We start from the raw sequence: 23,596 nt of genomic DNA, 5'->3' as shown, positions 1-23,596 counted from the left end.
AACGACAGAGACATTTCCCAACCCCAGTTTCCAATTGCTTGCCTCACAATCTTATAATTCCTAAATAATTGCAAACCATTTATCTTGCAGTCCCCAACAAACAGCTCTTATAATGTAAAGTGTTCAGATAAGTCTGATAATTGGCTGGAAAGCACTTTTTAGCTTCATGGTTATAAAATAAGCTTTTTTAACATTAAATTAATTTATACATTTCATTAATATTGAATACAGTTATCTATTATAGAGATGGATGGCCCAAATGGTAAAACAACCTGTTTTTCAATTGAGTAAAAGCTGCTTTTATTTGAAATTTTAACCTATTTAAACACTTCGCAATAATTTCTAAATTAAAATTACAAGCGTGGATTTCGGGTTTCTTCATTTGCAAATGCTGCCATTTGTAAGAATTATGTAGAAATTAATTATCCTCGTGGATACTTTCCTCCTTCATTTAGATGCACTTAAAGATATTATTTCGCTTAAGGCGTGTAATTCTCTAATAATTTTAATTAAATTAAAAAGTTGCGTTTGTACACAAAATCCGGCAATTAATTTGGCTAATAAGATCGCGTCGTTTTCGCGACCAGCTATATAACTCATTCATCATCATAATCCGCCTTAATCTCATTCATCACTTAAGTGAATAAAATTATTTCCTTTGACTGATAAAAACATCATAGTCAGCTTTCAGCTTTGAACTAAAGGTAGACAAATACTGTCTCGACATTCGACTAAAAGTCGCCGTCAACAACACCAACTTTTTCAAAACTTTTATCAAACACCTAGGCGATATTGATTCCGGGCAGCTCCGGGTTACACGGTCAGCGAAATGTAAATGAAGATGTGATGTTAACATCTGCAACGTGCACATGTGTAGTAGGTCAGTTTTCATAAATAACAATTTTTAATTAAAATTTTATAGCCGCCTGCCCAGATAAAATACGGTGCATAATTTGTTAATGTACCACCACCGCAAATAGAGAACCACGCGCTCGTCTATATGCGAAAAATTCATAAAATTGCTTAATGGGGGATTATTTCAAAGTTATGCGGCTCAAAAAACCCATAATGGCAATTTAGCTCTTACTAAAATTGGGCAGTTTTAAGTGCGTGCACATCATATAAACGTTGAAAACACAGTTGAGCACAATAATTTGTTACACCTGGAATCCTAGTATTGAATAATAAGATAGTAGAACAAGCCCCCGTTTATTCTGCTTTGTTTTGAAAATCTTAGAACCAACTTTTTTGTTTTAGATAAAATTTTAATTATGATGAAATATGGTATTTAAAAATCCACTTATTTTCCTTACATCTAATGATGGCCAGAACATTTGTAACATCTAGAGTAATATCCGCCAAATTAGCTACATAGAGCATATTTGCAGCATCCCTGCGATATACAGGGTGAATATAAAGTATGAAACCAAGCGGATTTATTTTTAATCATTTGCCTCCAGAAAATAATAATTAAGATAAATTAAAGTAATATAAAAAATGTGATCGTATTTTCAGAACGAAATTTTGTTTTATTTTTGAATTATGCGATTTTTTTTGTCAAAATTGCAATTTATGTGAAAAAAATTTTTTGAAAAAATTAAATATAAAGCAGATAGTTGTAATCCTTAGTGTATAGCTTTTATGAGAAAAATGATTTTATAGTGGGTTGCATTTTAAAAAAATAATATTTTTGGAGAACTCAAAAACAAAAGGAAATTTCGAAAAATTTTATTCTTGAAACCATCACATTTTTATAGTACTTTATCACTCATCAATTAGTTTTTTCAAAAAATAAATAGTTTAAGCAAAAAACGTTTGGTTCCATACTTTTTATTCACCTGGTATAAATAACCATCCAAGTGACATTTCCCCAAAAGAAATGTGAAACTTTAATTTGTATTTAATGAGAAAACTTAAAGGTTTGTCTCTAACAATTTTAAAAAAGTCGAGAGGTTAATAAACGTCGGTCTCGAAAAGAAAATGAATAATAAATTCGTTTATTGTATTAAAGAAATCGTTAAATCTTATATCTCGTTATTCTTTGTTCCGGAATTGTAATTGGGTTTCCACAAATAAATTGGACTTGATTATATCATGCGCTGCCGCATTATTGGAAGAGGTTATTAAAATTACTTTCAGGAGACATTCAGACCGAAAGAAAAATGCAAATTTTTTTATCATTTTGCCATGTTTCAACAGTTGAATTAAGTTACAAATCAAAACACGATCATTAAATTGCCAGACATTTTAATTCAATTTTCAATAAATAAATTATGAACCGTAATACATGCAAGTCGTTATACTTTTACAGGAAAACATAAATCGCAACATTTCATTTCAGATATAATTAATAAATGAAATTTTTAACAGTTTTCAGCACGCAATGATAAAATAAGATTTATTAATTTCTGTTCTATTACGAAGTTTTCACCCTAAATCCGTCGAATGGTGTTGGTAGAGTTGTTGCTAAATGTCCCAATTTACTTTTAAAATTTATGTAAATGTCCCGGTTTATGTAGAAGAAAAATTAGCACAACAAGTACTCATTTGTCCGATTATTTCCACAAAAACCGTTCTAATGTCACGAAAGGGTGAAAAGATTAAAACTTTATAGTTAGCAAGTAAATGTGAGCTGAAACTGTTAAAAATAAAAGTATTTCCGCAGTCTGCCGTAAACTAAACACGTCATCACGGTTATGCAAATGATTCGGTTGTCCTGCATTTCACAGTTTAAAAAATAGCTTGGTATTTCCACTCCCAATTCAAATAATAATTAAAATCTTAATTAATGGCTAGCGAATAGGAGTAATTGTTTATTTTCGTGTCTCAAACAATTGTCAAACATTATTACGTCCATATCTGACTGAAAAATCATCATAATTGATTTTTGCACACGAACAGTCGTTAAGTATAAAGTTTATTAAAAAGCCATTACGGAGGTGTTCAGTAATTTAGGGTCGACCGCCCGGTCAAGAATGTCAGTTGACGTAATTGGAAAATGAGGAAGGGCACATTAAAGTGAGTTACATGTCCATCCAATCATGTAGTAATCCCAAGGGATAAGAAGTTGCGAAACCCTTTGCGTGATATTCCTTAGCATCAAACCGAACTTATATTAAAGAAGTTTACTCAAATTATTCCTCAGATGCTCTCTTCACTAAGCAGTTGGGAAGAAATTAATTTCGTTGCTTTAAACTTTTATGGACATTATAGTTCCGGAGATTCGGTTAACTCCAACCAGATTAGTTTTTCCCATTTAAACGCGATTCACGTAATGTAATAGACGCTTACTTCTTAGTTAATAAGAAACACGGTTTTCCTCCTCCTTATTGACTAGCCCTTGGAAAAAACAACATTTTTATGGGCATAACCTCAAATAAATCAGTCGTTATTAGCTTGTATGAGTTTCCAGATACAAGACATAGGCTTTTAATTAAAATTCGTGTCCCGCTTCTGTAAGTACATTACGTGGTTTTAACTCGCCATTATTTTCAAAAATATATATCTTTTACGAATGTAACTGAAACTCAGATCTTTCCGGAAATTAAAGCAAATTTCAGTTACATAGCTTACGTCTTCTTAGGAGATACTTTTCCTTATTCGAGGAAAAATCCTCGGTCGTTATTTCCTCATAATTGTTCGTCGACCAAAATAAAACGTCAGTTTAAACATGGCCCATTTCTTTATAAATCAGTAATACTTACTTAACGTAAACACACGAGCAAAAAGGAAAATCTTGTATCACATAACTTGAGAAATATTGTTTCCTTTAACAACGGATGTGGAAGTAATCTAGATGAAAAGAAAATCGTGCCTCATTTTCATGAAAGGACTTGATATCCTCTCCAAATGCCAAATCATCTTCGATATTACATTCGGTGCAATTAAGATGTTACGAATTTTTTATGATATTGACTTTTTCCTAAATTACAAAACAAATTTTCATTATTTTTGACTGAAACAGAATATTAGAAATTAGCATTCCTAACAGAACGAAAACGAGAGAAGAGAGAGTAAAAACTTCAATAACATCCAATTCGAAGTATTAAGAAATCTCCAGAGATCAAGGGAGACACTTAAGCTAGAGAATCAGAACTGTTATATTGGAACAACCAATTAAGTGTTTCTACAAAAGACAACGACAATTGGTGTCAAGTGAGTGCGAAACAGACTTTGCAAAGATTCTCTGTTCCTAAGTATGTTCTAATTTATTACTTAATACATTTTTTAATTTTTAACATAAACATAAAACACTGCACACCCAAAACACGATTCAAAAATACACAAATTTTATTACTTGAATTTATGATTGACTTTCAGGAGCTTTTACTTTTTATTTGCGGTTTTATCGCAAATAATAAAATTGTATTGGCCATTTCTTTTGTCATTTTATTACATACTTCTCTAGAGCTTGTATCTGGATTCCATCAGACACTAGGATATTATTACTTTTACGACTCCTAGCTGCAATTAAAAATTTCTCTTTCATCACGAACTAACATTGTTCGATGGTACACTGATTGAAACGACAAAAAATGCAATTTTCGACACAAATTCGGCTTTATTTAAACATGATTTTTCCGATATAACTACAGTATTGTCAAATACTCACAAAACAATTGGATTTTAATTTTGAAAAAGCGGCGTGGTAGAAATTGTGTGTGCTTAATTAAGAACCGTTGATTTGTTTTTAATCCTAAATAAATAAAATTTGTTGCATCAGTAGTCAAATTAGTTAAAAAATAATAATTCCATAAAAAAATCTTTTTATTAACTAAATCGACTCAAGGTTTACACTGATCAATCAAGTTTTAATTAATAGTAAAATAACACATTATAGAGTCGACTTTCAGGCTTTGACTTTAAAAGCCAATTTGTTATTTTTACATTATAACACTGCGGTTTTGAAGAATTTACCACGGAGTTGAATCTAATTTTTTTACTGTTTACTTTAAACTGTACCGGAATGTATAAGTTGGTAAACTCAAAAATAATCCTCCAAAAAAATTAATTTGAGAGGAAATTCCATGTTCTAATAAAAAATCAAGAATATACCAACTACACATAAACATAAAAAAACGAACAAATGTTTCTTCTTTAGTAGACCCATTAGGTTTAGGTAAAGAAAGGAATATAAATCTCTTACAGTTGCGTTAAAATGTTTATGTGTTCCTTTAGTGCTGATGCGCTCAAAAAGTTACCGGTTGGAGTTTATTAACAAAACTTTAATTAATTCATTTTTATTTTATAGTGATTTAAGTAATTTATAAATTGTAAAAAATCATTAACGTAACAATAGATGCTTATTCAAATTTAATTTGTATGTCTTCATCCAGAGCACATAGCCTTACATGTTTCCCAGCTAAGTTAAATTGCTGAAACCCCATGCAATTCAATCCAATTCAAAAGTTTGATTAATTCAGCCAATGCAACTACTAAATAAACAACAGCTTGAATTTTGAATTCAGTTACCTAACGAGTTGAGTTGTGTTAAGAGCTTGATGGATATGTTTGTAAGTAGTTAAAGATACAACCGGAATTTTTTCGAATTTTGTGATGAATAAACCGAAATGAAATTTGGTTTAGTTTGTATGTAACAAAAGAATTGTTATTATATTGCGTAAAAATTGACCCGTTTCTTGCTATACAACAGCATATGACCCTATCTAACAAACGTCAGGTGATAAAGCCGAAACAATTTGTCACCCTTATCAAAGGTGTCACAAAACAAAAAGCGAAAGGGTGTTTTTGTTGAAATAAAATAATGTGAACTGTTGCAAGTACCACATAGGGTTGCATAATTTTAAATGAAATGAACAAGTTTGGTTAAAAACCAGCCCTCAGTAAATTTATGTGATTACCTTTATTCTACTTAAATAATTTTGAATCAATTTGCATTATGTATGCCTGGAATCTATGATGCAGAATTTATCATCATTATTTGATAATTATGCTTCAAATCCACATTAGTAGATTATTACTACTAAATAATAGAGACAAGTCCTAATACAATTTGAAAATGTTAACACTAATAGGAACTAATAATGGCTATGACAACTTGTTTAGTTAAAACATATTTGACTTATTTTTAATGTGACATTATATTTAATGTATGTTTATTGTCAATTAAGTTAATTAAAAAAGAAATATTATAGATTAAAAGTATTTATTTTTTTCAAATTCCGCGCTTTACTGGTACCAATACCGCTCATGTAAATCGTAAAATAACTGTTGACGTCAGAAACGTCAAAATGTTGATAATGTCGTAAAGTTAAATAACTTTATTTACTAATAATTAACATTGGTGCATTAAGTCATGCATTTATTGATATAGTAGACGTTAAAAATGGTTAGTATATGAAATCTTGTAGCTGTTCTGACACGACTAATCCAACTTACACTTACATAACCTCACTTCAGGAAAAATTATTTTTTTGAATACTTTCTTTATAAAATAATATTTCTGTTTGTTTTCTAAGGAACGTAACGAGAATGAATCCCTGATTGCGTTGGAATACCTACTGGATGAATTTTTTAACCCTATGACAAGTAATTCAAGAAAACATGAAATTGAACAGCAACTCAGTTCATTTAAATACTTACCCCAATCACGGAAATTGTGTTTGTACTTTCTTACAAATACATCTAGTCAATATGTGACTATGTTTGCCTTATCGACATTAGAGGTATGAAGAAATTATACATTTAATGCTTTTGGTTAAATTGCAATTTTAGTCTGTGATTAATCAACAGTGGGCAAATACTGATTGGCCTTTTCGTGAAGAACTTAAAAACATACTGCACAATTATTTAATAGAGAAAGGAAACAACGCACCCCATTTTATAAGAAGCAAATATGCGAAATTGTTAGTAATTATAGCAAAACAAGACTGGCCATCACAATATCCCAATTTTTTTATTAACATTATTGAGGTACAGCAACTATGTTTTAAAACAACTCAATTGAGACAATATTTTAGTTATTGAAGTCTGAACCAAATCAATTGATTGGTTTAATATTACTAAGAACGACAAGTGAAGAGTTGATGGGGCTACAAGCCTCATTTGAAAATGGTAGAAAAGACGAAATTACAAGACTGCTTCATCAGTACATTCCCGTGGTTTTTGAGTCACTAAACACGATTCTTGAAAATTTAGGTATTTTAAATGAATCTTTTAAACTGTTTTGTTTAATTTTAATTATGTAGGCACTAAACCTAGACACACAGCTACTGCGACTCCCCCACCGTCCCCCACACACCCAACATCCACTCCAAGTTTCCCCCAACAACTGGCAACAGCGACATTCAAACCCGACAGCAAAGCTTTAAATAAAGAAGCCCTGGAGACAGTACAACACTTATTTACTTGGGTTCAAATTAACCAAATTCCTCCATCAATTATTAAAGCCATTTTTCACTTCACCAACATATCTAGCTATGCTCAAGTAAGTATTGGGAATAAAAAAACAATACTACAGTTTCGACTAGAATTTAATTATAATCAAATTAAACCTGCGTAAGCTTGATTAAGCCGTTCAGGACTTACTAAAACAAGCTCAAAAGATTCAAACGTTTGAAACCTCTTTATGTCTGCGTCATTTCGTACTCGTGTCGAGGGCAATTTGCGAATTTTTTCCACGTAATCTGTTGACGGAATGTGAAATTCGTAACAACAAAATTTTAAAAAGTCGTGGTATGTTGATATCTGATCGGCTGAAATTTCAACTTCGATGAAATCTTTGTCGGGAAGGTCGGCAACACGTAATTTGAAAATGTGGTATCCTAAAAGATTTGTTTTGTTTAAATATTTGGCAAATTATTACATCTACCTGGCGGTGGTTGATATCTATGGCTAATCTGATCCATCCTTGATGACTTTAATTTTTAATTTGAGAAACATGGAACTCAAAAAATAAATAACAATCTACGATGAGACTGCCACAGGTTTGAAAATGATCTTTCTTAAATCGATAACTTTATCTGCTTGTTTTTGTTCAAACGCAAACAAAAATAAATATATTCGACGATAATGTATTGTTAAATATTTTCTTTTGAAAATTGATCGAACTAATGTTATTTAGCGCCTATTACTGATGATTAAAAAATTGAATTTAAATTTTTTAGTAACAGGAATACCTGTTTTAGGACGACCACGACATGTGCGTATTGGCAATGTCGACAATCAACGAACTCCTCTACCGAAAATGCACTCCTCCCGGAAGCCAGGAATTTTTTACACAGCTTTATTACTACACGATCGAATTATTACGCGATATAACGAACAGTCGACTCGACAATTTAGATCCAATGTACGTGTTTCAATCAGTGTTCACAAATTTTTAATCAAGATATTTTAGTTTCGTCGAAAAAATGTCCGAATTATTAATCCTACTAGTCGAACAACACTTATGGCGGCTAGAAGCCGAACCTCGTTTCTCAGCTTTGGATTTTTTATCACTGCTTTATCAATTAACCGTTCAACTGCCATCAATGCAATGTTATCTCAGATGTCTCAATGTGTGGGCGGCTTTTTTCAAACAAACCAAATCGCAGAAGAATCAAAAGTATTTGGAGGCTTTTGTAGCTCTACTTACGGCACTTTTGCAAAAAATTCAATTTGCAACTAATGCTAGTCAACTTAAAGAAATTGATAATGTGGACACGAACGCTGACGTAGGTGTTTGTGATTGTTGGCCAGTTTGTAACGACTTGTTTTAGAATGAGACGGATTGGCAGATTTTTTTGAAAAGTTCGATTGAAATCGTTTCAATGGTCGCGGAGTATGCGCCTCTTGAAACCCTCAATCTTATTGTAAGTTGCTTTTTTGTAAATTTGTAATTTATGGTTGTTTTAAGCTCATTCCGTGGAAAAGCTGTTACGATATTTACCGGCGGATTGAGACAATTGTAGACCACCAAAACTGTTCCTTAAATTGTGAATTATCAGAGAGCGAAAGACTGTCTCATATCATCACCGATTTTTCATCTCTAACTCAGACTTTAGCTAGATTGTCCCCTCTATTCTTTGATCAAGGTTTGAGTCACGTTTCATTTCATTTGATTAGTACTAATCGATTGTAGAAAACGAGGAAATTACAAACGTCTCATCACCTATGATAAATAATTTGGTAGAAAAACTCCTGGAAAGTGCCTCACTTGCAACTTCCGTTAGATTTTACAACCTTAAAACTAATAATTCGCGCCTTACTGACTGTTTCATTGATAAGTAAAGTGTGACAAATCTGTTATATCTCTCGTGATTGGTGTTATTTCCAGCCATAGTCAGCTTCTCGCCGCCTTGAAAACGTACATAATTTGGATAACCCGCAACGACAAGGTGGCAATCGAAAACCTGAAACTAATAGTCGACATCACCCTCCCAGTCATCCACACTTCCGTTCCTCTAAAAATCAGCAATTCATCAGCTCACCTCTTCCTCGCCCTCTCGAATCTTCCTTGCTCTCCTAATCTAATCCTCTTGCCCGACGTGTCTCACTTCATAAACGCGGCTCCTAATTTCAAATTCAGAGACATCGAAACGAATTTCGTCACCTGCAGTGCCATTACGAACTTATTGTTAAAACCGTGGCCTGATTGTTCGCAAGAAAACGCCAATCATAGGAGCGCCCTCACTGGGGTTTTCTTCGACGGCCTGACTTGGGCTTTCAGAGATTTGGCGTTGGCAACCGATGAACAGCGAGTGAGACAAGTGACAGAGGACGTCCTCCCTATTGTGTCCCACATCGTTGATTTCTGTAAGGACTTCCCAATCGCCTCAAAAAGGCGACTTTTTCTTGCGCTTAAAACAACAATTGAGCAATCGATCATTCTATTCCCTGCGTTTGCGAAACACTCCGAGATCAGTAACTGTATTTTAGCTTTTTTCTTGAACGTTTTGAGGGTTTTGCAACAACAGTTGGGGGTGGAAGGGACGAAAAATGCTGTTCAAGTTTTCTTAGAAGTTGCGGTCAAGTGAGTTTTCCTGGCTGAATACACTTTTCCTTGATTTTGGGTTTTTTAGAGAGCAAGAAGCTGGGAATTTTCTCGACAAATTGCTACAGATTTTCCAGCTTGTGGTGGAAGCCCCCGGTTCAGGGTATAAAATTTTTTTGCCGGGGATTCTCCAGCTGTGTATGGATAACGTCTATCCCTTTATTTTAGCACATGGGTCGGAAAAACCCGATGCTTTTATGTCCTTTTTGACTCTATTACACAGGTAAATTGTGATTTGTTAAAATGGTAACGTTAAGGTTTTTGTTTCAGTATCTTGCTCCATAGATGGCAGTACTTTTACAGTTCGCAGGTTAGGTTAGGTTATTCTCCTGTTTACACGGAAACCGAGAATGACGCTCCAGAACCTGTGCAATTAATGGCTGTGTTGCAAGTATTCGGACAAGCACTGCTGCAACAAGATATCAATATTTTTAAATTGAGTTTAGCTTCTTTAGAAGATCTCAATTCCAAGTGGAAATTGTATTTAAATGTTTTGTTTAGATATAACGGCCTGTCGAAGTACTTGTCAGTTTTGTTTCAAACTTTAATCGACAAATCTCAGAGTTTGTTGTCTGAAGACATACAAATTGCCATTTATAATATGGCGGCTGTTAATTTCGACCATTTTTTTTCGACATTCCTTCCGGATTTTATTAGAAGTATTGATGCTATTACAGATCGACAAAGGGAAGTTTTAATGACAAATTTTATGCAAAACCATGATAAGGTCAGTTTGTGTTTATCTCATCATTTGAAATTATTTCAATTTTGCAGGACATGCCCACTTTTGTGCAACATTTACGGATTTTTGTGAATGACGCCCAACATTTTAAGTTGTGCGGTTTGTCCTAAACTGTTTACATATTCTTGTAAATGCTCAAAGTGTATTAATTTAAGTAAATAAATTTGTTAAATTTGTAATAAAGTGCATAACTTATGACATGTATAACGGTTTTTAATTATTGTTCTCAGTTAACCTTGGACTCCTGAATGCAGTGAGTGCTTCCGCACTTTGATTTTTTAGCTTGTTACTCGCAAACAGACAACTTGAGAGGTCTTATCGTATCAAAAAGAAAGAATACTAAATCAATAATATTAAAAATTTAATTATTTATCAACCACTTTTATCAACAGATGTGCTGTTATATAAATGCGAATTACAAAATGAATTAATCACAGTTTGTCAAGTTTATATTTGAAAATGATCTACTTTCTCCTTTTCCTAATTTCTACAGTGTTTATTATCAGTGTTTTTGTAAAAATTTATTTAAAGTTAATTGCGGGTTGGTGCAAATGTAAAACTTGTTTAGTCGGAAAAACTGTAATTGTGACTGGACCTACGTCAGGTAATTATTATCTTATTGACAAGTAAAAAAATATAATGTGAATATTATTGCATTTAGGAATGGGTTATGAGACGGCTTTGGATTTTGCACAAAGAGGATCTCGTGTTATCTTAGGTTGTTTAGATAAAAATGAAGGTGAAGAAACAAAATTAAAAATAATTAATGAGACTGGAAATATGAATATTATTGTTAAACCACTTGATATGGCTTCGTTTGATTCAGTTCGAACCTTTGCTAAGGATGTTATCGCTTCTGAGGACCATTTAAACATTTTAGTAAATAATGCAGGGGTGGCAGGAATCGGGGACAGAGTAACAAACGACGGTCATTTATACACAATGCAAGTCAATTATTTCTCGGCTTTCCTCCTAACGAATTTATTAATAGGTTGGTACTTACATTTTATTATTTCAGTGTGCAAATATTTTTCCGGTTTTCTGTTAGGGTTGTTGAAAAAAACTGAAAACAGTCGCATCGTCAACGTATCTTCTTTAGTGGCAAAATACGAATATGATTTAGATTTGACAAAACTGGACGAATATCCAGGGACTTACCAGAAAGTATACAGCCGATCCAAACTATGTCTTCTGTTGTTTACAATAGAACTGGCGAAAAAATTACAAAGTACAACTGTTACTACCTATTCGATACATCCAGGTGTCGTAAGCACTCACTTGTTCGAAAATGTCCACGGTTTGGGTAAATACCTAGTAGCCTTAGGGCGAGTTTTCTTTAAGGTTGGTGTAGATGTGTGAAATGTTTGATCAAAATTGTGGTGTTTTTAAGACGTGTGAAGAAGGGGCTCAAACTATTATCCATTGTGCTGTTAGGAATGGGATTGAGAAAGACAATGGGGAGCATTTTGTGGATTGTAAAAAAGTACCACGTTATGAGACAGCCAAGAATGGAAGTCTGATGGAGAAATTGTGGGCTGTTACAGAAGAAATTGTTCAGTTACGACCTGAGGAGGTTTCAATTTAAATGTTACAATTTTTGGATCAGAAATGTTTTTATTTGCGAAAGAATAGTGTGAATTTTTAAACTGTTCCTATTTTTACAATTGATTCACATTTAATATTCTACATGAATCAAATCTTCAATTTTTATTTTCGTTTTTATAAAAAGACAATGGAATAGGGTAATAATAGAGAAGTTTTTAAAAGCTTTTCATAAAGTGCGCGTTACGTAATATGCAGATAACATGTTTGTAAACGAATGAAAATATTTCTGTAACGTAAGAGGATTCTAAAAGAAACATAGTTGCTTCTCAAACTCTAATAATTTTATTAAGTCACAGTAAATATACATAACAGAATATATTCTATTATATTAATACTTAATAAATATAATTTTTTCCTATCTACAATAAAATAGAATAGAATCAATATAGAAGTTTGAAAATACATACAGTGAATTAGTCCATCTTGATTTCTCGAAAGAACTATCGTGACAAAAAAAAAATTTGGTAAACTGAGAAGTTTTCGATTGATATGTGTTTTTACTTATTTTTATAAGTTGGTTCATCAAAAAAACGCTTATTGCGAGATAAATTCGAAACATAATTTGTTGATTTTTCCAAATCCAGCCTCTAAGGAAAAACCATAAAGCCGTAGGTATCAATTTGATGAAGCCAAAAATATGCAAAAATAAAGTATCCTGGAATTCGGCTTCGTCCAATTGATAAATTTGAACTCACTCTCCACTTTATACAACAATTTACTTATAAATTAAATACAATTAAAAACTTGAAATCCAGCAACTTTTGTGGAACATTTTGTAATATTGACAAATATTTCTATTTTATGCTAGGTTTGCTGACTAGAATCTGACGACTAGAAGTTGGTTTGAACCTGCAATAACTGAGTTAAACTCAATCACAACAATTTTCCCAACTTACTTAAAAATTATTCACTTTTGGGTTTGGCTGTACTGGCCCACTTCATTGTTTCCGTTCCAAATATCACTCTCCCCATCATTTTCAGTCAGAAGCAGCATCAGCTGATTTAAATCCAGCTCTTGCCCTAAGGTGCTTAAATCCACGTTGTTGTAATAGTCGCTGTCTGGGCCGTCGCTCGCTTTTTTCCCCCTAACCCCTACGAATTTTCCCCGGAATTGGTACGGGTATTTTTTTCCTCGCATCCCGAAAAATCCCGATTGTCGGGGCATTTTCTTCCCTCGCATCCCGAAGAATCCAGAAGGGGCTCTCTTGTCTTCCGCGATTTCGTCGTAGTCTTTCTTGCCTCGCATTCCTACAAAACCCATGGGGGCCCTCTTGTCGTACAGGCTGGATAAACTCTCGTATTCTTTTTTACCCCTCATCCCCATGAAGCCCGACGGGGCCCGCTTGATGTATTCATCTGTTGGTAAAACAACAGAATTCCAAAAAGATCAATATTTGACTTGAGTTGATTTGCGAACAGTTTAAGGAAATGTGTTGGTGAAGAGAATAGGGAGGAACGATAAGAAACAAACCGTTGTTTGAAATTTTGTTTAATTATAGGAAAAAAACAATATACAGGCTGAATAATTAATGATGGCTATAAGCTCTGTTTCACCCTGTATATGTCAGAATTCCGTTTTATTTTTACCGTAATTGGCGAACTCCATGTCCTTCTTGCCTCTCATTCCCATAAATCCTGAAGGCGCTCTCTTGAACACCTCATCCGGATAAGTTCCTTCCCAGAGCGAAAACGGCTTTTTGCCCCTCATCCCCATAAAGCCCGAAGGCGCTCTCTTGTCGACTGCTCCTACATCGGAAACGATGTCGACAGCCTTAAGTTCTGGTGTAGAGTCGCTTTCGGAATTACCGGTCGAGTACGCTGAATCCGGTATGGACTTCTTCCCTCGGACACCGGTGAAACCCGAAGGAGCTCTTTTGTGGTGGTCTTCCGCTGCGCAAACTACGTATATTGTTGCTAAAACCACAGCGGTGGTTATCGTCGTTGAATGCATCGTTAATCTGCAATCAAAAGCCGAGTTTTACGTTTCAACGGATTTACAATATTTGCTTTAATTGGCTAATGACTGTAATAATTAGAGATCAAGAAGAGTAAATATTTGTTGTGTGCTTAAATTTTTATTAAAAATATTTTTAAAAAGTGTGCAAGTTTAGATTTTTGAAGCCTTCGTATCGAGAGTATTAACACATATTCTCTAAATGTCAAAGTCAATTAAACACTCATAATTCTCTGTCAGGAATAGGTGTTAGCTATAATTATTATAGTCTATAATATGGTTTTTGCCTATTGAAGTATTAGCTACAAATGTATTTCCAATAGTGTCTGTAAAAATTCATTGATGGAAATGCGAAACCCCTCAGTTTTACGTTATAATTAGAGGATTTTGTATTATCTTAAATAGAATATGAACTAAAAAAATACCGTGCGATCAAAAAAAATTAAATTAGAGTAGGCGATGATTAATTTCTTTGTCCAAATGTCAGCGGAAACTTTGACAAGTTTATTCATTTTGAGTGAAATAATGTTCACTTTAGAACAGAAAATTTTTATTGTTGCAATTTATTACAAAAATGCTGTACGAGACGAAAACAGTGAATGATCATTTTCACTTTCAGTTTGTGTCGATAATTTCCAGCCCAAATTCCCAGCCAATTTTTTTTTTGATCGCACGGTATTTAATTCTACAGATAAACTCTGATTTAGTTGAAATTACCAAATCACAAAAAGATAAAAACGTTTGGTTGACGAAATATTTGTTAACATACCAAAAATAAAACAAAAAGTATGAAACCAAACGTTTTTTGCTTAAACTATTTATTTTTTGGTAAAGCTAATTGATAAATGATAAAGTAGTACTATAAAAATGTGATGTTTTGTCAAGAATAAAATTTTTCGAAATTTTTAATTTTTTTCATGAAGGTTATGATCTAAGGATTACAACTATCTAGTTTATACATATTTAATTTTTTCAAAAAAAAATACATAAATAGCAAAACAAAATCTCGTTTTCAAAATACGATTACATTTTTAATATTACTTTAATTTATAACAATTATTATTTTCTGGAGGCAAATGATTTTAAAAAAACGATTTGTTCTATACTTTAAATTCACTCTGTAGACACCAAAAGCCAAACAAAATTGAATTTTTAATTTGTTGGCTATTTTATCAATTAGCTGAATAGTAGAAACTCTTTGTATAATAAAATGTAATGTTTGTAGTGAGAAGTATAATCGATAAAGTAACAATAAATTTATTATTTATTCTATGAATCATCATTATTGTGATAAAGTCATCAAAAACTTCTCCATTATTGTAAATTCACCGAGATATCATAAAACCTAAGATATTTTTAAATTACTGATACGAGTTAGCTAAAGGAAAACCATTTTTTTCATTAAGTGGTCATTTTTGTTAAACAACAATAAAACATTCTGCGGTTTTAAATATGTTTTAAGCATTTAATTATAAGTAAGCATTAAGAAATAAATAAAATTGATTAGATTATTAAGATTAAGGGTAAAATACATTTACAATAAAATGCATCAAAGATGAAGATGCATTTTTCAATTTGTTATGGCATAATCGAGTTGTTTTACAAGTATAGATCAAACGCGTTGTTCCCGAGTTTAACTCGCAAATCGATCAAAGCAAATGGCTAATCAAACATTTAAATCTTGAGAGCTGAATTTGCATAATAGTTTTACATGCACTTGTATTATGCAAGCTTGCGTTTCAGAATTATTTCCAAGAAGTTCTATTCTTACGAAAGATCGTTATGTAAAAGTAAAATTAAATTATCTCGGCGCATCCACCATTTTGAATGAAACTGACCATAATAATAATAATCCTTAAAACTTAATCTAACGACGATATTGAATTGCACAGCAAGGATTTCAGGAGTCGAATAAACTGGAAACGTGATCCAAGCGGTATAATATGTAAAATAAGCCTGAAAAGTGAACAAAACTCGAAAGGCCTCCGGCCTCGATTAATTGTTAACATCTCCAACCTGGCCGATTCTTGCAAACAAGTACTAAAAAATGCGCATAGAGATAGCGTGACTAATTTATGATAAACGGTGCAAAAAAGAAATTTCAGGAGATATGCCCCCTTTGAAATAATAAACTTATTGCCGCAATGTCGCTTTTATGAGCTAGGGACCTTCTTGAAAGAGGGTTAAGTTAAGTAATATAGGCAAGGTTGGTAATTAACCACTTGGGGTTACTTTACTTTGCTCTGAAACGGCTAAAAGCCAAGAGAACAAAAATTACAATAGCAAGACTATTTCTGCAGGTTAAAACATTCCCATTATTGCAGTGGTTTCGTTTAAGGAAAAAGGTAAAAACGAAATAATCACAAACACAAACGTTTACTTTAGTTTTATTTAGTTCAAGTAAAATTTATGAAATCATCTACTTCAAATCTGTTTGGTCAGAATTAAATAAAATTTATGCTTTTCATTTGTAGTAATTTTGAGGAGTAAGTAGGTGGAAAAATAATATTTAGAGTTCTAGGTTACTAATGCAATTGTTTGATATAATATATGCTTTTAGTTGGAAAATGACATTATTTGTTTTAATATGTGCTCTTTACTTTATACTTTTATAAACAATTAGCCTAGAAAAATTCTGAACAAACATTTCTTGAAAAGATTTTAAATATTTAGATATAAAATAATTTAGTTTGTTTCCGCAAGTGGAAGAAATTTAAATAGTGTCCAAAGTTTTGAGGCACTGTGGAAAGTTTTAGGTAACCGTAATCTGGCACTGTATTAAGTTTAATATAGGGGCTTATGTGGTTTAAAAATTAGAAACAATTTTTTTGTTTTTGCTGCAACAAAACAATCATTGCCGATTACAGCAGACAAAGAATTCAGAGTCATTATATGCTCAACCGAACTTAGCAAAGTTCAGTCGTAATTATATGACTCTTTTGTGTCACCACAGTAGTAAAATTTAAGATGCGGAGGTAAAAACGGTGAAAATATTCAAATGGTTATAAATCCTGCTAGAGGTGGAATAGATGGCGTCGCGACTAGTTTTTACTTTTATTATCTCATGAAATTTGTAATCCTGGTTGTATTTATTTGGCACATTTATGAGTGTAGTTTCCTGACCTTATTTCATTAACGGAAGGGTCTGAATAACTCACTACAACCGCAAAACGGAAAGTTATTCTTTCGGAGAGAGCTGTATTGTAGAAGCTTTTAACAACAAGCGAAGTTGTGAGCAAGTATAGTAGTCAGGTGACCCTTAACTAAGTTTATAGTTAGTAGTTTAGTGGAGTCGACGGGGAATATCGTTGCATAGTAGAAATCACAATTTTTCTTATTATGAATTGCAAAGTAAAGCTTATTTTGAAAGTTGTATGAAAGCTTTCCACTTTAAAATCACTGTGTCAGATTATTCGAAAATAACAAAGTTACCATTAAACATAAGCTGGCTGAAATATATTATTTCTCATTGTTCAACTATATGTTTTTGATATTTCTGAAGAATAATTAGAAGTTTTAATCAAGTTTTATATCAAATTATAAGCTACAATGTCGTGCTTTATAAAAATGAAATAAGGTAATTGAAAACTTGATGGCCACTATTTGGTCACAGATTAGCGCAGATAGAGCTATTAACTTTTGATCTGAAGAGTAAACGCCCCATTTAAGTTATTGGGCCGTCAGTGATGATCTCGCCATCTGGAACGTTCAACTCTTCCATAAATAATCTACAGCAAAGTGTGTATGAAAAGTTTGACAGCGACATAAAACTCGACAACTCAGCTGTCTATTCATTTTAAAAAACCCTTAAACTTTCGCGTGTTTCTAAATAAAACCCGTAGCGTGCGTTTGAAAAATATTTTTTGAATTCTAAAGATTTAGATAGGACAAAGTAACCGCAGGTGACGTAGCGGGCAAAAATCGAGTTTTTCTTTTTATCGACGCTTTATTTAAATTTTGCCTTATAATGCGCAAGAGGCAGCACGTGCACTAGTGAAACTGCGGTATGTTTGACTTTATGAATCACAAGCACACATTTAAAAACATAATAAAGGAGTTTACTTGACTCGTTAAGCGTTAAAAGCTTCATTAAATAGCTGAAATGAGAGGTTATTTTTCGCCAGAGGACCACAAAGAGTGAACAGGTTCTCATGAAATATGCACAAGGATCTGCAATAGTTTTTGCTATGCAGATGCCGTTTACGACAATTTTTATGCCATGTTTAAGCTGAAAAAGAGCAATTTTCCGCTTATGTTTATTTAATAAGTCTCTTTTCGTTAAAAAAAATCGGTTTCACCACTTTTGAGTATATACGCTCTTGCGTGTTTCAAGTGTCGGAACAGTCACGGAATCATATGAAAACCGAGATGGGTTTCTTTTGTTTGAAATGTGCGTTTTTCTTATTGTTGTATGTTATTACAACTGGAATTGTCGATTGAAACCAAGGGCAACAACCCAATATTTGTTTCTTTATGGAATTAATTTTTATAGTTTGCAAACTTTTTTTTAATGTCTTATAATAAGAATTGTTTATTTAATTGTGCACACACAAATTTAACTAAAAATAAATTACCTCTGATTATTTTGTTTAAATAAATAAATGCAGTTATTAATTAGCGACAATGATCAGTAAATAAACAACGAGCAAAATTGCTAACCGTTAATATTTAATGTAAATAAACATATTTTCAGAAGGAAAATTAAACTGCGTGGGTAATTTGGTAAACTAAAAATACTAAAATATAATCATGATATAATTACATAAATTATATCAAGTGAATAACAAGTATGGAACCAAACGTTTTTTACTTAAACTTATTATTTCTTAGAAAAACTAATTAATGACTAATAAAGTACTATAAAAATATTTTTTTAAATGGCAACCTACTATGAAATGATTTTACTCATATAGGTTATGATCTAAAGATTACAACTATCTACTTTATATTTAATTAAAAACAAATTACATAAATGCAATTTTTACAAAAAAAATCGCATACCTCAAAATCAAAACAAAATTTCCTTCTCAAGATACGATCACATTTTTTTATATTACTTTAATTTATGTTAATCATTGTTTTCTAAAAGCAAATGATTTAAAAAACCTCTTGGTTCGATATTTTATATTTACCCTGTATAAATATAATTTAAAATGTTTAAAACTTTCATTTGTTTGGTCTAGGCATTATCTCTAATAAATATTTTATCCAATTACATTTTTTGCTCCACTGCTTTAAATATTAATTTCAGCATTAAGCTAAATGTTTATTTTAAATGCTTTAATTTTAATAAGACGTAAATATTTTATTGATTCATCAAAAGTATTTTAAACAAACATAATTTTTTAATGTAAATAATAACGATTGGTTTTATATAAACACCTAAAATTATTTAATGCAACAATTAATCACACATAAATTTTTAACAGTACAACCACAGTAACTAATGCTACAAGAATATAAGAGTTAAATGCATAAAAGAAAAGAACAAAATGCATAAATATTGGATACGGATAGGAACAAAAACTTGGCAACTGATTTAAAAATCAAAATTATAAATTTTTGCAAAACTTGTTTAAAAGCTTTTCACTTTTTACATTTAATTGTTTATTAACAAAACCGTGCTTCATTTGTGACTATTTTCAAACGCAACGTTTTAATTGCAAGGAATTATTACTAACCAGGAATACAAGATAACAATTAATTAATATGAAAATTTCCTACTCGCAGAAATAATCAAATTTCACTTTATGTTTTGTATATTTTTAAAATTATTTTCGTTTTTGTATAAGTACTTGACATTCTCAAAAGATTAAACTACGTGTAATACTTTAGAAATTTTCCGCCAAAGCCGACAAACTTCCCAACAATAACGCAAACTCAAGATTGTTATGAATATCACCCTTGTGCTTTCATCAAGCTGACACTTTCCCGTCTTAAAAAAAATCGGGAAAAGATGTTAAGTTGAGGCGGTGTCGAAGTTCGCTTTAATTACGAACTCATAACTCAATTTCGTATGAAAATTGGTGGATGCGCCGGGGGAAATTATGTTTATTTTTATTAAGCATTTATCTCCGAGTTGCTCGAACCATTATTTCGTGTTTGTTTATCTTAATAAACCAACAACAGCGAATTTTTCTCTCACTGACGAAAACCGACAATCCACTTCACTATCTTTGCTCGACAGACCGAGTGAATTGAATAAATGGCACGATAACAGACGACTACAATTCCTTACAAATCCATTTACACCTGTTTCGTTTCTTAAGGACAATGTACGGTATCTCTTTGTTCGGTTTGCTTTTGCCCAAATTACATACGACAAAATTAATGTCGATTATTAACTCAATCTCTTGTAATTGTAATAACACCGAACCAGAGCTGTTAATTATCTGCAAGTTATCTTCTACCTATATTTAATTAGGCACTATTATTAGTCTAATAATTCGGTTATTGACATAAATCGTAAAAGGAATATGATGAATATCTGACTCATTTTCAGCTGTCAATAAACAAGGTAATTACTCATCATTAAAGCACTGTTATGTAAACTTGGGTAAGGGGCTGACAGCCGTCGTAATGACGTTAAAAATTATCTATTTGGTGATGAACATCGATAGAGGGCTGTAAAAGTAAACACTCATAATGATATAATAACATCAAGACATTTCTCATTTTGTTGTAATAATAATAATTTTTATTGAATTCATTTCACTAATTTATTTTATAATGTTAATTATTACTTACCAGTTCTACCTTTGAAGGGCGAGGCTTCTTTGTGTTTAGTACTTTACCAGTCTAAAAAATCAATTTTTCTTGTATCTGCAACAGAATAAAAATGACAAACAACATCCTAAAATTTAATTTTCTATGTACTAAAAAAATATATCTTATTTTATTTACATATATTTTGCGATTTCATTGTAGTTGCTATATAGCTTTAACAATAAGCACTCAATCTTTTGGTTTAGCGAGTGCGAGATTTAAGGAATGTGTTTGCTGCTTTATAAAAAACCGAAACAACATCATCTAAGTAATTAAGTTGCGAAATTAGCGGAGAAGCGTGACAGCATTGCCAATTTCTCAACTTGATCAACCCCAACAAGTCTCTGGCTGAGGATTGCAAATTACCAACTCGAATTGCCATTTCCCGAATTGCTCCAAGCTGTCTAACCGTTCTTAGATTAGGACTTATTCATAAACACTTTAAATCTAACGTGCGAATTTGTCACGCGTTTAATGAGCACAGACTCAATAATGAAGCCAACAAAGCAACTAAAATTTACATACCTTGAGACCAAGAGAGGTAGAAGTCATTTTTATCACTTGATTGATCCATGTAGTTACATTAGGTGTCGTAACGAGAAATTGTATAAATACGTTAATAAACTAAGGAAAAACTCTGAAAAGCGGTGTCACATTTTTCTTAAGAACACTCACAAGTGGCACGTTTATAAAAATGAGTTGCAAACTTTGATTAGTTTCATTAAACAGTCCTGTCATAAATTATAATCAAAAGGAGTGAAACAATAATTCTTACATAAAAGTGCTCTGTTAACAAAAATTTCAAAAACAACTCTAATTAACAAAGTATAGAAGCACATGGCTGGAATTTCCTTTGTTGACAAACTTTTATGATTAACTAGATTTAATTCAGTAGTTTCCCAACTTGATTAAAATAAAATCACTTAATTACAAATATTTTTATAGGACTTGTAATTTGTAATCGTGGGTATTGTTCCCCATCCTTTCATTCAATATTCGCCTAGAAGTCAAGCAACTCGACTTAAATTAAATTTTGATGCATTCATCGACCTTTTTTCATACATTCCGCTTTAATAAGACATTTTCCAATCTGTGGAAAACAACCTGAAGCTTGAAGTGCACCTTCCTAATAGGATTTTGTATACGGGCATTAAAAATACATTGCATAACGTGTAACTGTAGATTGTCTTAGAAATTGTTAGAAAAATAAAATCACAAGTGGCAAAAGTTCAATATTTTTAGTCAACATTTTAAGTCTGGTGGTATCCAAACATTTTTTATAATCCTTGAAGAATTATTGTGGACATATATCAAGGAAATGTATGTTCAGCTGGAACTTGCAAGCCGTTTTTAGCAGACAAGCTAGACTAGTAGGAAATTATATATTTCTTAATTGTAATAAAAAAATACTATCGTTGAAAATATTTTCTAGTGATGGACTTGGCGAAAGTTTCAAAACGTCATTGTTGCAAAACTGATAAAAATTTTAATCGAATAGTGAATAATAAAAAGGTAATACAGGTTAAATCTATAAACAGTATATTCACCATAAATAAAGTATAATGCAATATCGATTTCAATTACACTTCCAAAATAAAAGTAAACAGAATGCCTGCTGTAAGTTGTTGTCTCAAACTACGAGCAGTATTAAATATTTTATACTTTAGTTTTAGAAATCTATTTGGCAATGTTGAAACTAAAACCCAGTTATATTGGGAACATTACAATTTGTAAACTAATTATAACAATTTAAACGTAAAATATTCATTTTAGTTAATTAACTTTAATTTTAGAACGTTCTGAAAAGATTTATTAAAAATTATGAGCTAGGTTAATGCAAAACGGCTTTTGCTTGTGTAACAAACTTCAGTGTCTGTTATACAGACTCTTAAAAATTGTAACTTAAAACGCCACGTCCACGGGGAAATAACAGCAAGCAGCTTTTGCTTTTTATTTTTACTACTCTACATTAAAACAATATGTCGAAGTATTGAATTATGAATTAAAGTATTAATTTTTTGGGTGATTTATCACTCAGCTTAAACTTCCATAAATTAAATCCTTGAAAATCTTGCGAAAACATTGCGTTCGTATAAATTACAGTATTTGAAATCCCGCTTATCGATTTACACGTAGATAATCACCGCAAGCAAAATCATTAATAAATTATACAAGCACACCTGATATCTTAAATGCTCACTGAAAGACACATGAGGTTATCTCCTAATTTATGTACCACACATATTCGACATTCCTTTATGAATAATAATTATCCCCGGCATTTACCCCATCAAAAATCTCTTCCCCTCTCTAGATACAATGAGTCTTGATACCATTCGAAGATCCTCGATCTGTTCGTGTCAAGCACAGACTGCTCTTGTAACGACAAATGTTCACTCTAGACATTTCCATTCAACAACCGCCAGTATTCATCACAACTAATGTTGTTTATCAACTCGAACTGATTGGAAGGTGTGCAACCTGCATTTCTAAATTGCCATTTTCCAGTTAAAAAGCCATAAACCGCCATCGATTT

At 32.0% G+C, this 23,596-nt stretch overlaps 4 protein-coding genes across 5 annotated transcripts in view; 2 read left to right on the top strand and 2 right to left on the bottom strand.

The window, feature by feature from the left end:
- Window positions 1-6,229: 6,229 nt before the first annotated feature.
- Window positions 6,230-10,937, top strand: LOC123016336 (exportin-6). Its single transcript, XM_044416670.1, has 14 exons — window positions 6,230-6,349; window positions 6,480-6,686; window positions 6,736-6,933; window positions 6,981-7,158; window positions 7,209-7,447; window positions 8,148-8,311; window positions 8,360-8,675; window positions 8,721-8,813; window positions 8,858-9,035; window positions 9,083-9,227; window positions 9,278-9,973; window positions 10,023-10,217; window positions 10,265-10,721; window positions 10,769-10,937. Exons 1-14 carry the CDS (start codon window positions 6,347-6,349, stop codon window positions 10,844-10,846), a joined length of 3,147 nt encoding a protein of 1,048 aa, XP_044272605.1. The 5' UTR covers window positions 6,230-6,346; the 3' UTR covers window positions 10,847-10,937.
- LOC123016337 (putative ANKRD40 C-terminal-like protein) lies at window positions 7,483-8,436 on the bottom strand. Its single transcript, XM_044416671.1, has 2 exons — window positions 7,832-8,436; window positions 7,483-7,784 (listed from the first exon to the last, which is right to left on the bottom strand). The coding sequence occupies exons 1-2, from the start codon at window positions 7,866-7,868 to the stop codon at window positions 7,504-7,506; spliced, it is 318 nt and encodes a 105-aa protein (XP_044272606.1). The 5' UTR covers window positions 7,869-8,436; the 3' UTR covers window positions 7,483-7,503.
- A 125-nt stretch (window positions 10,938-11,062) lies between the features above and the next one.
- On the top strand, window positions 11,063-12,659 carry LOC123016308 (retinol dehydrogenase 11-like). The gene is made up of 4 exons (XM_044416624.1): window positions 11,063-11,340; window positions 11,398-11,727; window positions 11,785-12,077; window positions 12,127-12,659. Exons 1-4 carry the CDS (start codon window positions 11,196-11,198, stop codon window positions 12,319-12,321), a joined length of 963 nt encoding a protein of 320 aa, XP_044272559.1. The 5' UTR covers window positions 11,063-11,195; the 3' UTR covers window positions 12,322-12,659.
- Window positions 12,601-23,596, bottom strand: part of LOC123016310 (tachykinins) — a 26,487-nt gene continuing 15,491 nt past the window's right edge. Inside the window, exons 2-5 of one of the 2 annotated variants that reach the window (XM_044416625.1) lie at window positions 21,043-21,117; window positions 13,929-14,299; window positions 13,238-13,697; window positions 12,601-13,190 (exon numbers count right to left, since the gene is read on the bottom strand). In XM_044416625.1, coding sequence (XP_044272560.1) covers window positions 13,249-13,697; window positions 13,929-14,292 — 813 coding nt within the window. In that variant the 5' untranslated portion in view covers window positions 14,293-14,299; window positions 21,043-21,117 and the 3' untranslated portion in view covers window positions 12,601-13,190; window positions 13,238-13,248. The remainder of the gene's footprint in view (window positions 13,191-13,237; window positions 13,698-13,928; window positions 14,300-21,042; window positions 21,118-23,596) is intronic. The other variant, XM_044416626.1, reaches the window with a different exon arrangement.

This window comes from Tribolium madens, unplaced genomic scaffold (assembly GCF_015345945.1).
Source record: "Tribolium madens isolate multiple individuals breed KSU strain unplaced genomic scaffold, Tmad_KSU_1.1 Scaffold_1;HRSCAF=32;Tcas5.2_LG8, whole genome shotgun sequence".
Classification (NCBI taxonomy): Eukaryota; Metazoa; Arthropoda; class Insecta; order Coleoptera; family Tenebrionidae; genus Tribolium; species Tribolium madens.
The sequence above is the reverse complement of the archived record's forward strand: the minus strand, read 5'-3'. Positions and strand labels throughout refer to the sequence as shown.